Here is a 14,053-nt window from a genome sequence, read left to right as displayed (position 1 = left end):
CAGTAATTCAGCAAGAGCTGCAGGATTTAAACCAACTTCAGAGGTTTATACAGCCTTTGTATATTTAGCCCTTGAGGAATTAGGAAAAGTTATCTGAACTCTAGAGCAAGGAAAATGTAAATTCAGTCTTTTGGTCTTGAATCTAAACAAGAGAGTATGTTTTAAATTAAACACCTGATGTGCTAAATTGGGATATTTCACTCTGTTGCTTCTTTGCCTTTTGATATTACCTCTACTAGGAAGCATTCACAAATCTGGTCTTCTTCCAGGGCAACCGAAAACTTACTTTTTGTGCAGGAATTCTCCAGCTGCTACTGCAACAGGCCGGTGGGCTGAGTACACCAAGTGATAAACATTCTCACAGTCTTCATTCGACAGAGCTTCCTCGCTTCCACTGAAAGAGTCAGAAAGTAACACCTAAACTAAAACAAATGTTTAATTTCCATCCTCTTACCTCCCATAACTTGCTTTTGACAGCAATAGGATTGATTTTCTTCACATAAAATCCTAACTGGTTGAATACTGACTTCAGGGATCTTTGATTCAAATTCCAAATATGGAGATATTTGAAGGGTCTGTAAGACTGAAAGTGTGTCTGATTTCCTTCTCCCAGTTGTATCAATATATACATATAAAACAATATTATGAAAAAAAGTCATCACTACTTACAAACCTTGCCCTGCCTAATTACTCAGACCACCACATGAACTACAATGCACATATCGCAAGATGCCAAACACTCAATATCAAACATCACTAAATTAAAACCCTAGAATGTTACATGTGGAAAATGTAATTGCTTGCTTAAACTTATTTACTTCAATAGCAACGTCTGTTTGCTTTCAAAGCTCATTAAAAGTTTTAAAGTATTCATATCTGGGACTGGGAAAACCTCCTTCAGCCTCCTGGCCTACTCCGTTCTCCGGAGTTCAGCCTTTTCACGTGACAGTCCGCACGCTCTTCTGCGCTGCGGAGCAGGGGCTGCCGCTCTGCTAAGTAGGAAGGAATAGTCCCAATTCCAGCTGCTGAAAGGGTCAGGCCAGGTGGATGAAACTGCTCTGGTGTGGTCAGCAGAACACTAAACCAGATTACGCCACAAAGCGGGGACACAGAACTAGCACTGTGCATCCAGCAATCAAAGCAACACAGAATCACTTCAGGATTGAATCACGGTGTGCATTTAGAATTACAATAATGCTGACACAATAAATTGTACATCACTTCAGTTATGCTGACTAGATATAGAGTTCATTTTCAACATCAAGGAACTGAATCTGATTATACCCTGCTGTGGTGGATGAAAGATGTTGAAAAGTTTATTTTCTAACATATATATTATTATATATATAAAACATATATATTATTTCTGACATACATACATTACTGACAAGAACAAGCCACCTTTTACCCTTGTCGTGGGTAAAAAACATAGTTGGGGCTTCTGCAGTTTCGAAGCTCAAAGTACATTTTGTGCGTGAGTTTTCTGAAACTCAGGAAAACTTCCATTCTTCAGCAGTAGTCTTGAAAAAGGCTATGAGCCACGGAACAATTATATTCCATCCCTGATATCAAAATATCACCACTGTCGCATACAGGAATACTACTTCCCTCCTTGTTTAGTCTGCATTCCTCACACACATTTATGTATCATGACTCTATACATCATTTGGCTTCATACTACAAATAATTTTCAGTTGGTCGTTCCCCACCATGATGGTTCCATGACATTTTTTTTGAGTTCCTACTTGCCAGAATATTGCCCTGCGTTGTTCAACGTGACCCGTATTCTTCTGGTGCTGAATGCATTTAGCTATGTTTTCACCATGCAACCAAAGAGAAAACAGGACAGGAAAAACAAAAGGTATACTGGATAATTTTTGACCTAAAATCTTACTGTGCTGCCAAACGTTGCTAATAATGTAGGGAATAGATGTGTTCTACATCCCATTTGTGATCTTATTTGTTGTATTTCCTTAAAAAATACAACAGCAGATGCAAGATTTCCTGTCTTCCTACTGTTACAAATCTAGTATCTGTAAGGCAGTGACCCATAAATGAATTACAGGCTTCTTTACTAAGTCTAATCTTTCATCCAAATTCTGCATGTCCAAAAACATTCTTCATATTGGAGCCACTGGGTATAAAGTATGATGCAGAAATTCTATGCACCTGGTTGTAAAACAGATTAACACAGGTTTTAACGAATATATAACAAAAGCTGAGCAGTGCTCCTCCAGCAGCACACTCACGAGCTGCTATGACGGGTTGGTTCAAACAGTCCGCATGTGGGATGAGCTTTGGACGGGATCTTTGGTTCATGGAAGCCAGTGCATCTCTGTAAGAAGAAGTTTGTGGCCTGGAAGCACGTCACCTCCTGCACAGCGAAGTGTTCAAAATTGCAAGCTACCGCTGCCACCTCCACATAATCCAAACAAGGGGGTTGAAGCTAGCACTTTTTCCCCTGTCAGGTTATTTACCAGACGACTCTCTTTTCAGCTGTGTCAGGTAATGGGATCTCCTAACACTGGATCTTTGCTTAGTTACTGCTAGAGTCATTTTAGCAAATGTTACTCATAGATACTTGTTTTGGGGAGGACAATCATTTTGCCCTTGGCAAAAGGTATAAATGCCCTCTGGCATTCTTCCACAACAATGGATGCACTAATAGTCTCAATATATCAATACATTTTTATACTTTGCCTATTCTATTTCCATGAGATGGAATATCTTGTTTTAGCTTCATGACCATATTATTGCACGTTCAGTTCAACTTCAAGTGTAAAGTAACAGATTCACTCATAACACAAGCAAAGAAATCAAGTCAAATAAATATTACTGGCTTAGGTAACTTTCAAAGGGAATATACTGGTTTTGAAAAATACTCACTGAAGTATTAGCGTGACTAATCGAATGGCTTCCACAGCAACATCATATTCCTTATCAAGTGTCATTGATACAATGCGGTCCTGAAATGGAATTTTATTGCAGTGACAAAACAGAAACACACAAACAGCAATCAGATGGAGAACTCTATAGATCACAAAACAAATACTCTTGGGAAGAAAGATCTTTCAACTAGACACATGAAAGCCCTTTAATATTATTCAGTCGTTTAATGTACATCTTAGGAAGCCGTGTGCTGTCTGGAGAATGCAAAAATAGGCAAGTACACAGGAAGAACAACAATGCTCAATGAACAGTCCTTATCCTTGCGCGTTTTCCAGGAAACAAGCAAGCAGACTTTGGAGTTGAAGCACTGCTCTGGACTGGTCTTATTTAACAGTTCTTCCCAGGAAAGGAATGTCCTTTGGTTGGATGACAGCAGAAAAATTGCCCTGCTTCATCCCCCTGAAAACAATTTTAGAGCAATGAATGCTGCATATACGTGTATCTGGAAATACTGTGAAGAAAATCACAGCTGAATATATGCCTCTGCATATTGCCTATAAAGTTGTGGCCTTTCTACCTGGCTACATTTAAGCTTTGAGGCTGATCTCAGGAATTACACTACAGACCTTCCACAGGAAAGTGGGAAATTCCATGGTTTGGCTTTGTATTTTCCTATACTCCTTTTAGTGGAGACAAGTACACCACTTGCCAACCTAATGTAATTATTTTATAACTTCTAAGGACCCTGTAGTTATGAGAAGTCTCCTAAGGGTTTCTTTCTCCTTAGTTTCAGTTTGCTTACTGGCAACCCAAAAGAGATGCGATTAGTGTATGCTGTCCTCCCTATCTGGGGATAATTTCTATCCATCCATAAAAATGCAGTATGTCTTGATGTTCTTTGCTTGACTGATCAAGTTAATGAAAAAAAATTGGGCCATCTGAAAATAAAACTTGATTTCTCTGGCTTGACCTGCTTCAGGAAGGATGAGGTACCATATGACATTTTGGGATGTGAAAAAACAGAACCCAGGAACTCGAAAAGAAACAAGGGAAGTGCTAGGAAACAACAGTGAAAGTCAGCAAGAACAAATCAGGACAAAATGAAGGTGTTCATCTCTTTTCGCTATTATTCCAGGCATTTAAGGGCTGAAGGTGAATATCAAGCAACTGATGCTTATTTCAGTATCACAATTTAGGAACAGTGGGTAAAGCATGCATTGTGGTTGTCTCCAGTGTTACTTCTCAACAAAACCAGGTCTGTAGAGATCCTTTGTGTCACTATGACTGAATGCACCTCTATCAATCAATCACTGTTAAGTTCCTCGGAAATTTGATGCATTTAACTGTCAGACGTAGACAGTTTTACAGACTGTGAGGAGTCCATCAAGAGACTCAAACAGTGAGATAACTTTCCAGACAGGAAATTCTGTGTATGGACAAGACAAAAAAATTGCTGTCAATTTTTCCTAAGATCCTGGCCAAGGAACAACCACTAACAACAACATCATCAAAAGAAAGAAAAGCCAGAGCTACTGATCTTAAAAGTTTCAGTAGTGTATCTTCATCTCCAGGATACCACAGGGAGGGAACTATCTGCACATGAAGGAGTAAGCACACAAGTATAAAACTTTTTCTATATTGCTGAAGAAAACCTAGAAGGGATCCTCTCTCCTGCCTACAGAGCAAGAGTTACTCTCTGAACTGGGAGTCCTTTCAGGCTTTGAAACCGACCGATGCGACAATGTTTTCTTATCCAAAAAGACTGTTCCCTCCTCTCAATTTTTCCCAGAACTATCAGGCTTAAAATAAACAGTGTGGATGCGTCATTTCTTGTTTTCTGCTTTGGTGCCACCATCTCTGTGTGATGGCACCTGCCAGCCAGGCACCCAGATCCTTGAAAATGAGATCCGAGTATCTAATACTTCTGTAACTTTGGTGGTTTAGTAAGTAATAAACCCCAGGTGCTCAATCTGCTTTGTACAGAATTTTCCTGTAATACTGTATAGCAGCAGAATAGGGCACACGTCTGTATTTATAACTTGAAATATTAATTTTCACTGTCCATGAAGATCAGTTTGCAATTATGGGTTAGGCTGTGAACAAGGCTGGCTGAAGAGCAGATGTATCTCCTTTTGCCTCTCAGGCCATGGAGACAGCACTCTCCAAAGGGTCAGGGGTGAGGGACAGGCATTAAATGGCTGCATCTAAATCTGCTGGTGTCTTGACTTTGACACTGAGTGCAAAAGAGCTAATTCACATCTTTTCCATATGGCTTCAGTTAACGTTTGTATCGGATGGGACTTCTTGATGGAAAACAAAAGGCTCCTCTTCGATGGCCAAAAGTTTTTGTGACAGATAAAGCTTATTTTCTAGTATATCACCTACTCCTAGAAACACAAACAAATGCTAGAATGAACATGCATTTCTCCTTTGGAGGTGTGACATTATCAGATCCTCGTCACAGCTATCTGGAAGGCGGTGAAATATTAACACCCCAGTACAAGTCATTCTGGATCAAATTAATTTATACTTTGAACAGCTAGAGGATCTCTAGAGAGATTTCTCTTGACAGTTTGAATGGATTGAGCTGAACACCAGCTGAACTGTGCAGGTCGATTAAAGCCTGATGAGGAAATATAAATAAGCAGCCATGGAACTGAGAATGGCATTTAGGTCAATTATTTTTCAGGCGGTGGTGGTAGAGTTCGTGGTGGCAAGACATTTAAGTAATGTATCACACATTCAAAAGGCATTAATTGGAAACTTTGCTCCGTCCTGGTGCCAAAGGCCGCATTCTTGTCAGCACCGCTGCAAATCTCAGGGCAGGCATTTGGGCAATGCCAGCTTTTTGTTCTCTTGATGTGGCTGGAAACTGAAACTGATAAATCGCCATGTTAAACATATCTGTTCTCTATACTCACGGAGCCTTTCAACTCACCTTTTCTCTAATTTATTTCACAATGATACAGATTTCTGTAGTAAAAACAGTTTTAGCGGAACAGAGAAAGACGAGGATTCCTAACAAGGTTCCCTTTCCTCTGAATCTTTTTGACAGCAATGAAAATCCCTTGTGCCATTCTGAAACAAGAAGCGATGCACAGACTAACCTGACTTCTTCTAACAAAGGTAATTCTCTATACTGTGCAAAAAGCCAGAAGGAATTATTTCGAGGTTTCATGTTCCTGTAGTTTTTTGAAGTACATTACTGAGCAATTATTCCCAAAGTGCCTCCAATTGTCTTGAAAAGTTTTGCTGGTGGATGGGACAGGTTCAGACTCCAAGCAGCATTTTCTCTTACAAATTACAAGAGGCTAAGAGAGAAGGATCCAGCACATTTTCTAGCAAAGAGAAGCAGATGTAGAGACCATGAGAGTTTTAGTGGCCTATTCAAAATAAATCAAATTATAGATGGAGCAAATATATGCAAATCTGTAAGTCTGCACAGATGGAACAAGAAAAGCAGCAGAGTTGGAGGGTTCATTTTTCTGGAGAGTTAACTAGTATTTCTAGTTGTCCTGAGATGATAAGCAAACCACACTTACGGAGGCGTTACAGAAGTAGTGTGAGGTCTGAACCTGTTTGCCAGGTACTCTTCTATGACAGGAAAGTTTGTCTTTACTGCAATAGCCCCAGAAACTAACTTTGTAAAATCAGAAGAATATGGGCCCTGAAGTGATCTCACAAAATGATCTAGTTTCACCTCTTACTTTAAAGTCAACATTACCTAGTTCATTCCTGACAGATATTTACTGAATCTGCCCTTAAAAATCTCAGATGCAGGAGATTACTAATAAAGAGTCAGTGCTTCTGTTCTATTATATAATTTTGGACAAAAAGCCTTCCTTAACATCTAGACTTTACTGCATTTCAAGCATCTTTTTTCTCCATCTCAAGTGAATGTGGTAAAAGGCTAATTACCATTATGTTTTTATGAATCGTTTACATATAGGGAAGATATGACAATTTTTCTATATTTTGTGCTTTCCTAGATCAAACTGGAGGAGTTAACTAACTGCAATGATAGACAAAACTAGTGAAGCAGTATAAAATCTATAGTGAGAACTTCTCAAGTCTCATGCACAGTAGTTATTTATGAATAGTTACATCTCCACTTCTTTTCTAAATAGATTTTTTCATCAGCATTATAATAATGATTTAAATGAAAATAAATCAGTCATTTCGACTTCTTTTCTACATGGAATTTTTTATCATGATTTAAATGAAAGTAATTATAATCATGATTTAAAGGAAAGTAAATTAAAACAGTCTCTCCTTGGGGGGTAGCCTTTACCACAGTTCTGTGTTCTCCAGAACACAAAAGCGATGGTAAAAGGTGCCAAACGACGTGGTGACAGTGCCTGAAAGCTTTCTTTGCAGGGCATCCAAACAGAAGCGATGACAGTGTTTCTACACTCGTCTCTCCAGATATTTCATTTGTGAAATAAAGTAGTCATGCCACAAAGTGAATTAACAGTCGTGTTCTCGTCAAGGTATTAAGCAAAAAGTCAGCCTGTTTGTGACAGTGAAATAGCCCATGAAATATTCCTCCAGTACTTCTCTCCTAAACGGGACAACCACGCTCAGGGTTTGTCTAACAGCACAATGTAAACCCCTGTTCTGCAGCAAGTGTAGAATATTGTGGTGCAAATCAAAGTATCTCTTCCTCCAAACACAAGCACATATTCAGCTAAAAAGCTGTCTTGCAAACAATCTTTTGTTACAGGCTACTACTTTCAGATGTATTTTAGATTGTGTGAAACACTCAGTACACACCCTTAAAATTCAAGTAAATCTAAAATTAAATAAGTACAAGTAGACTGAATAATGACAATATATAAACTATCAATAACACAAACAGATAAATAATCATCCTGACCAAACCTGACCAATCTTACATGAGAAACACTGTAAAATGAATTTGGCTTAAACTCAGCATTCAGTAATACAGTTTTACTACTGCAGTTACAAGCCTTGTCACAAACAAACGAGTTCATTTTTGCATTTAATATACATGACTCAAAGACCGCAATGGGATGAGATAGATGATACTTCTATTTTCTGTACTCCTTCCAAAAATTGTATTTCCTCTTACCTTGAATCTATTCGTGAACAGCTCCAGTTTTGGAAATAACTCTCTGTTGGTATACAGACTCTGAAGAGCTTTCAAACACTTCAACCTCACTTCACCTTGCTAAATAAAACACACTAAGATTAGCTGATAGAATACCCAAATCAAATGCACATGAATATTAAATAATATCATATTATAATTTGTTTAATGTACATTTAAAATTTAATGCAAATATGTTACCAAAGCCAATTTGCAATTCAGCTAAAAACCAAAAACCACATGCAGCAGCTGCCTACAACAATGTTAAATTTTCTCCCTATTTGCATATTTAAAGAATTTAATGTGCCATCAGTTAAATATCTGTTACTGTTTCCCTTTTAAGGAACTCCACAAAAAGATAAAGAACGTAGCAAGTAAATACAAAATTAAGATGTATGATCTCAAGTCTTAATGACTGTAACAAAAATATCACTTGTGGCACATGGGAGGGGACGCAGTTCTGAGACCTTTTTTTCTGTCGTAAGACACCGATTTCCCTCATCTATCTCCTCACAATCCAGACTTGCCAGTTACTCTTCCAAGTGCTAACATGCTGCCTTCATGTCCATACAAAAATCCCGCTGAAAACAGTGCGGCCATTTCTCTTTGGGAAAGAGACTACAGGTAACTTCTGCCTGGTACCTGGCGTTTACAATGCACAGGTGTTCAAAGTGACTGAGCATGGGCTACATGTTGCCCACCCAAGCAACTCAGCCATCTCCAAGCATGGTCGTTCCTGTTCCCAGGGACAGAGGGAATACACACTAGATTTATCGTTCTGAAGTTTTCTACATCCCATCTTTCATCATAGCACAGGCACAGGCTGAAGGATGCAAAAGGCCTGAGAGACCATCCGATGGGGAGCAGGCTGCTACCACAAGAACAACGCATCTAAGCCACAGCCTGAGAAGCCCTTGGGAAGAAGAGCAGCTTGCGTCTGTCTGTCCGAGTTGCTCTGGTGGCAGCAGCTCATTCCCAGCTGCTCTTCAGATTGGGATTTCTTGGATCTGGTGGGCTGTAGGCAGGAAATGTGGGCGTCACGGGACAGTGCCTATGGATCAGGGTTTGTCACCTACAGGAACACTGGTGTTACAGAGAAGGGCTGGATCCCACGTGCACATGCACATCGTCGGGCTGGCTGCAAAGGTACAACTCGGCCCAACTGCGTAGTCTCAGCATACTATGGCATTTTATTGAAAAATATTTGTAGATAGCAAAGAGGTTACAGACACAAATCTGCTCAAATACGATCTGTAGAGTTCACTGCAGTGTGAACTTACTTTTACGAAAGTGAGTACGTTACCAAGTCTAAGGCCTTACGCTGCTCAAGAACTAATACAAATTATTGTACTTTATAAATGAAACTCCATAGCCAGCGGGCTTAATTTCTGAGCCTGTCTATTCTATAATCAAGTCCATACTTAAAAAACTGCTGAAGCTAAAAGCTGAAAGAACATTCAGAGACTGACATAAAAACAGAAGCTGAAAATCCTTATTTTTAAGTTTCTCTCCTCCTTCCCATCTATTTCAAAAATTTAAATAGAAGATAAAAGAAGGACAGAAGTCGAAAGGAGGATTTTCAGAAGAACTTTTCCTTGAAGAACAATTGTTCCTGAGATACCATCTTTTTGCATCTTTTGCATCTGTGAGGAGTCCCTGAGCACTCATGCTCTCTTCTGGGGATGTTTTTGACTACAACTGCAGAGAAAGTCAATGAGATGAAAGTTACGTTTAAAGGATCTATCCTAAGATCTTTCAAGGAACAGAAAAGAATGTTCTCGAAGAAAAAGTTTATATGGACTTAATCAACTGCTACATAAGCACAGCAAATGCTGCTTGTCATTCTTTTAATGGCACCTGTGTTGCAGTATCAAAAAAGGTGTTCCTCTGCTGTGGGGCATTTAGAAAGGCCAGGATCTCTGGAGTCATCACTGATCATTAGAAGCGAACGCAAGCCTCTTACGCCCTTTGCCTATTTAGCCAGCGGATCAGTATCAGTTTTGGCACGCGATGAACACTGCGGAGCAACAGCGAGGTAGCAGGTTTAGTCACAACTCCACTGAAGACTGTCCCGTGTGCGAGCAGGTGGCTTGGTGTTCAGCCAGCGCTGTAGTCCCAAAATGCAACACTCTGAGTTGGTTAGGTACAGAAAAAACATCAGTGCCAACAGCAACGAGACTCGAGACCTGTGCAGGTAAGGTTGGGACTCCCCATGGAGTCCAAAGCCCTTGTGGACTTCACCAAACACCACGGAGCAACGGCCCCAGAGTTAAGTTCAGGCCTAATATCAAGGGTCTCTGTAAGTCTTAAGTGAGCAAATCAAGCAAGGTAGATAGGACGTGCACCTATGAACACTTGGTACTTGCATGGCCTGCCAGGAGACTGAAGCCAGGCGCTAACAAAAGCGTACTGAACCAGGCTCCTATCCTCCTGCCGCTCACCAGATCAGAGGCAGAAGACAAGTGACTGCAGGAGCAGGCGAGGAAGAGCGAAAGGCTGCATTACATCTCTAGCTGTGAGCAAAGGCCCAGGAGACACAGAGGTGATCCCTGGAAATGACTGCCCTTCCTGGCACACAAATGATAGGAGGAGGACTTTCTCTGCTAGTAAAAAAGGTCTGTTTTTTAAACTGTTGGTCAAGATGGAATTAATCTCGATGAAGAGATTCTCCTCTCTGGAGAGGGAAGAGCCCCTGCATGTCAGCTTGCTAATCCTGTTAGGAAGGTTTTAAAATAGAGTCAGTGGAGATTAGTGACAGAAACCCTTGGGGAAGCATAAACAGCAATGACCTGGACAAGAACCTACAAAGGGCAGAAGTGAAGGTGTACATGGATACACTGCACTGAAGTCCAGAACGGAGGAGCAGAAACATCCCACAGACCACCAACATGCCTGACACAAGATGTTTCTTGAGTAACTATGAGAATCATGCAAGTAACATGAGTTTTTAACACCCCAAACACTTTTTTTGGGGAAAAAAAAAAATTTAAATTAGCAGAAATCTCCTCTCCAGCAAGGAAGTAAGCGGGTGGGAATGATAAAATTAGGGTAATTCCTAAGAACTTCTGCGAGGGTAAAAGCTGCACACACAGTGATGCAGAGCAAGGACAGGAAGAGACTTACTTAACTAAGAGATGAACTTATTTAACTAACGAATTAATTAGGAGGTCAAGCACAAAAGGAATACAAAAAACAGAAGGAATATAAATTTTAAAAGGCCTGGGCACAGTATGGAATGGACACAAGAGATAATGAAGGAAACTTTCTGTAAATATCTTTGTAGCACAACAAAAAAAAGTCACTTTGCTTTGAAGGAAGAGGAAAAAAGTAATGGACACTTCTTTTGGGCACAACTGGTAGGAAAAGAAATAATAAATTAGAATTACAACACAGACTATTTCGCTTACTTGAGGAAGAGCTTTTTGGTGCAGTGGGAAACATAGTTAAGCACTGAAACTGCTACAGAAAGCTGTGGAATAACCTACACTAGAGGTTTTTTAGACAATATGAATGTCTGTGAGAACCACTGTAGATATACAGTGAAGTCTGATTTGCTACCACACAATACCTTTAATTACATTAAAGAAAACAAGCATCACTTTCTAGCTATTTTTGTGTAGTCACATTTATGCTTTACAGATAGAAAAAGCGTATCTGAAAGGAAATCCTTGCCACTTTCTAAGTAAACAATGGAGAAAATGTTTGCATTATCAGCATTCTAAAAGCAAGACCTTCCATCCCCCTGAGTTTAATTTTCCAGAAAAATATATTTACTTAAGGTTTTGTACAATTTATAATTGTGACACTTGCTTATTGCAGAATCCTGAATTCATCCACACTATCATAAATTCTATGCATGCATTTCTCCAGTTTAATTATTCCTGTAATTCCCCTTCTCTCAAAGAATTTTTAAATAATCATTTATATATTTTATTATTTGTTATATGAAATTTTTTCATGAATGAGAAATGCTTTGCGCTAATACTTGTTAATGCTTTCTTTTATTTTCAATTTGAAATTATAACCTAAAACAAAAATATCAAATATTTATCAACACTGTTTAATGACAAACATTTCTCATATTTTCCCTATTTTTGTTCAGATAATCCTTCAGACACTTCTGAGTTTTGAGCAAAAAATTGTTACCGTTGCTAATAAAGCAAAAAGCAACACATACACCTCTCATGCCAGCAGTGTGAGGTAGTCTACATTTGTCTGGGAAAGTCATGCTCTACTCATATTTCTCTTTAGTATGGCAGACCTGTGAAAAACAATCCATCCTGGTGGAAGTACACCATTTTCCTGTTTTTCACATGCTAAGCACAGGACTCGAACCAACAATCCGTAACTCTCATGTAAGTCTCACAGTGACCTATAGACTGGGCTCAAGCCACCTTAGATTCTTATTAATGTTCCATGTAGCTGACTTCTGAGTATTAGTTTGCCATCTTCCAACGACAAGCAGACTTTCTATTTTTAATTTAAGCTCCCAGGTCCATGGGAATGAGAACGAAGCTTAAAAAGAGAGAAAGGCAGAACTAGAAACCCATATTCAAATGAGAAAGTAACCTATAAAAAACAAAAAGTCCTACAGATATTCATCTGAAATCTGGGAAAGAGACAGGATTAACATACAAAATATGCAGATTTCCCAAATTAGAGAACCAAACTCCTGTATCCTACCTCTGAAAGACTACACTGGAGCTACTACAAAGAAGTGTAAGAATTGTGTCTTCCCTGTGGTTTAATTTTTATCTCTTCTGAAGCAGAATATGAAACTGCTCAAGAATCTCTTGCACTGCTGCCTCCTCTGATAGAATTCTTCTGTGTCTGGCCCAGATGGAAAACCATTTTTTTTACCATAATACCGTAATTTATACTATGTCTGATATGAAAGAACATATTAATTTTAAAAAATCTGAGGCAAAAATATATTTTAAGGCTGCAGGCAGATGACTAGACACTGGCTTGAGGTCAAGCTAACTGACAAGGATGTGAGAAACTATTGGACACGACATGAGAAATTGCTGGAGGTGACAGATAACAGTGTGAGAAGCTGACACCAGTCACAGACAGCGCCGTGAGGAATGGCTGGATTTCACAGATGGTTAAAGGGAGTTACGTGAGAAACGGCTGGGCTTCACAGACCCCAGAAGGGGACTGAGAGCTGCGAAGTGCAATGCTACTAGATTCTGCTCTCCCATTGGAAGTGCTACTTCGTGGAAATGTTCTGCTAGGATTACAATGTGCTCCAAACAATCCACTGCAATCATTCAAGGGATACTTTATTTTTAATTAAAAGTCCTCCAACCACACCTAAAATCCTAATCCTCCAATCTGAGTTGACTTCCCCACTGATTTGATAACTTGAAGCAGTGATTCCACTTCCTGAAGCACCCTACTAGTGAGGCACACCAATGTTAAAAATGAGGTACACAGATGGAGCAGCAGCTCTGCCCCTCAAAGCACTATGATGGCCACGTTTCCATGTCCAAGCTTTAATGATAGGAAGTGTAGTGTCTCCAGAGCAAAGAGTAGCGATGGGTGATTGTAAGTAGTAAGCAGGATCTCCCTCCTAATCAAGTTTTGTAACAATGAGATGTAATGTAAAAGTTTGGGGTAAGTTCGCAAAGAAAAATCCTGAGAACTACAGGTTTAGAGAGGAAAGACATCACATAACAAGTCTCTAAAGCATACAGGATACTCTTAACAAGTAAACTGCTTGTCCAAATCAAGGTAAGATGCAGATCCTTGTCAGCTATAGATAAAGCAGAGGAACCAGTGGCAGCTAACTTTTCATTAGCTAAAGCTAACATCCTTCTAACTGATCTTGTTCAGACTTCAGAAGATGACTGACGGAGTCATATCCTCAATGTTTATATGCTTTCCAAAGTTATCGAAGAAATCATCTTTTTGAAGAATCAGCTGTTAACTACCAGTTACGCAAGTCTATCAGAATGAACGTGTAAACTTTAAATTTTTTCCAGCAGTGCTGGGAATAAAAACGAATAGTCTGAATCAGGATGCTGGAATTCAATGACCATTTCAACAGTA

The 14,053-nt window shown here is 39.4% G+C and overlaps 1 protein-coding gene across 3 annotated transcripts in view; it reads right to left on the bottom strand.

Annotated features, from left to right (window-relative positions):
* STAG1 (STAG1 cohesin complex component) overlaps nt 1–14,053 on the bottom strand; it is a 198,063-nt gene that overhangs the window by 56,308 nt on the left and 127,702 nt on the right. For all 3 annotated transcript variants that reach the window (XM_075417654.1, XM_075417653.1, XM_075417652.1), the window contains 3 exons: nt 7,982–8,080; nt 2,887–2,966; nt 287–394 (listed from right to left, as the gene is read on the bottom strand). In XM_075417654.1, coding sequence (XP_075273769.1) covers nt 287–394; nt 2,887–2,966; nt 7,982–8,080 — 287 coding nt within the window. The remainder of the gene's footprint in view (nt 1–286; nt 395–2,886; nt 2,967–7,981; nt 8,081–14,053) is intronic.

This window comes from Opisthocomus hoazin, chromosome 4 (assembly GCF_030867145.1).
Source record: "Opisthocomus hoazin isolate bOpiHoa1 chromosome 4, bOpiHoa1.hap1, whole genome shotgun sequence".
NCBI lineage: Eukaryota > Metazoa > Chordata > Aves > Opisthocomiformes > Opisthocomidae > Opisthocomus > Opisthocomus hoazin.
Note: the sequence above shows the minus strand (reverse complement) of the source record. Positions and strands in the feature narration are given on the sequence as shown.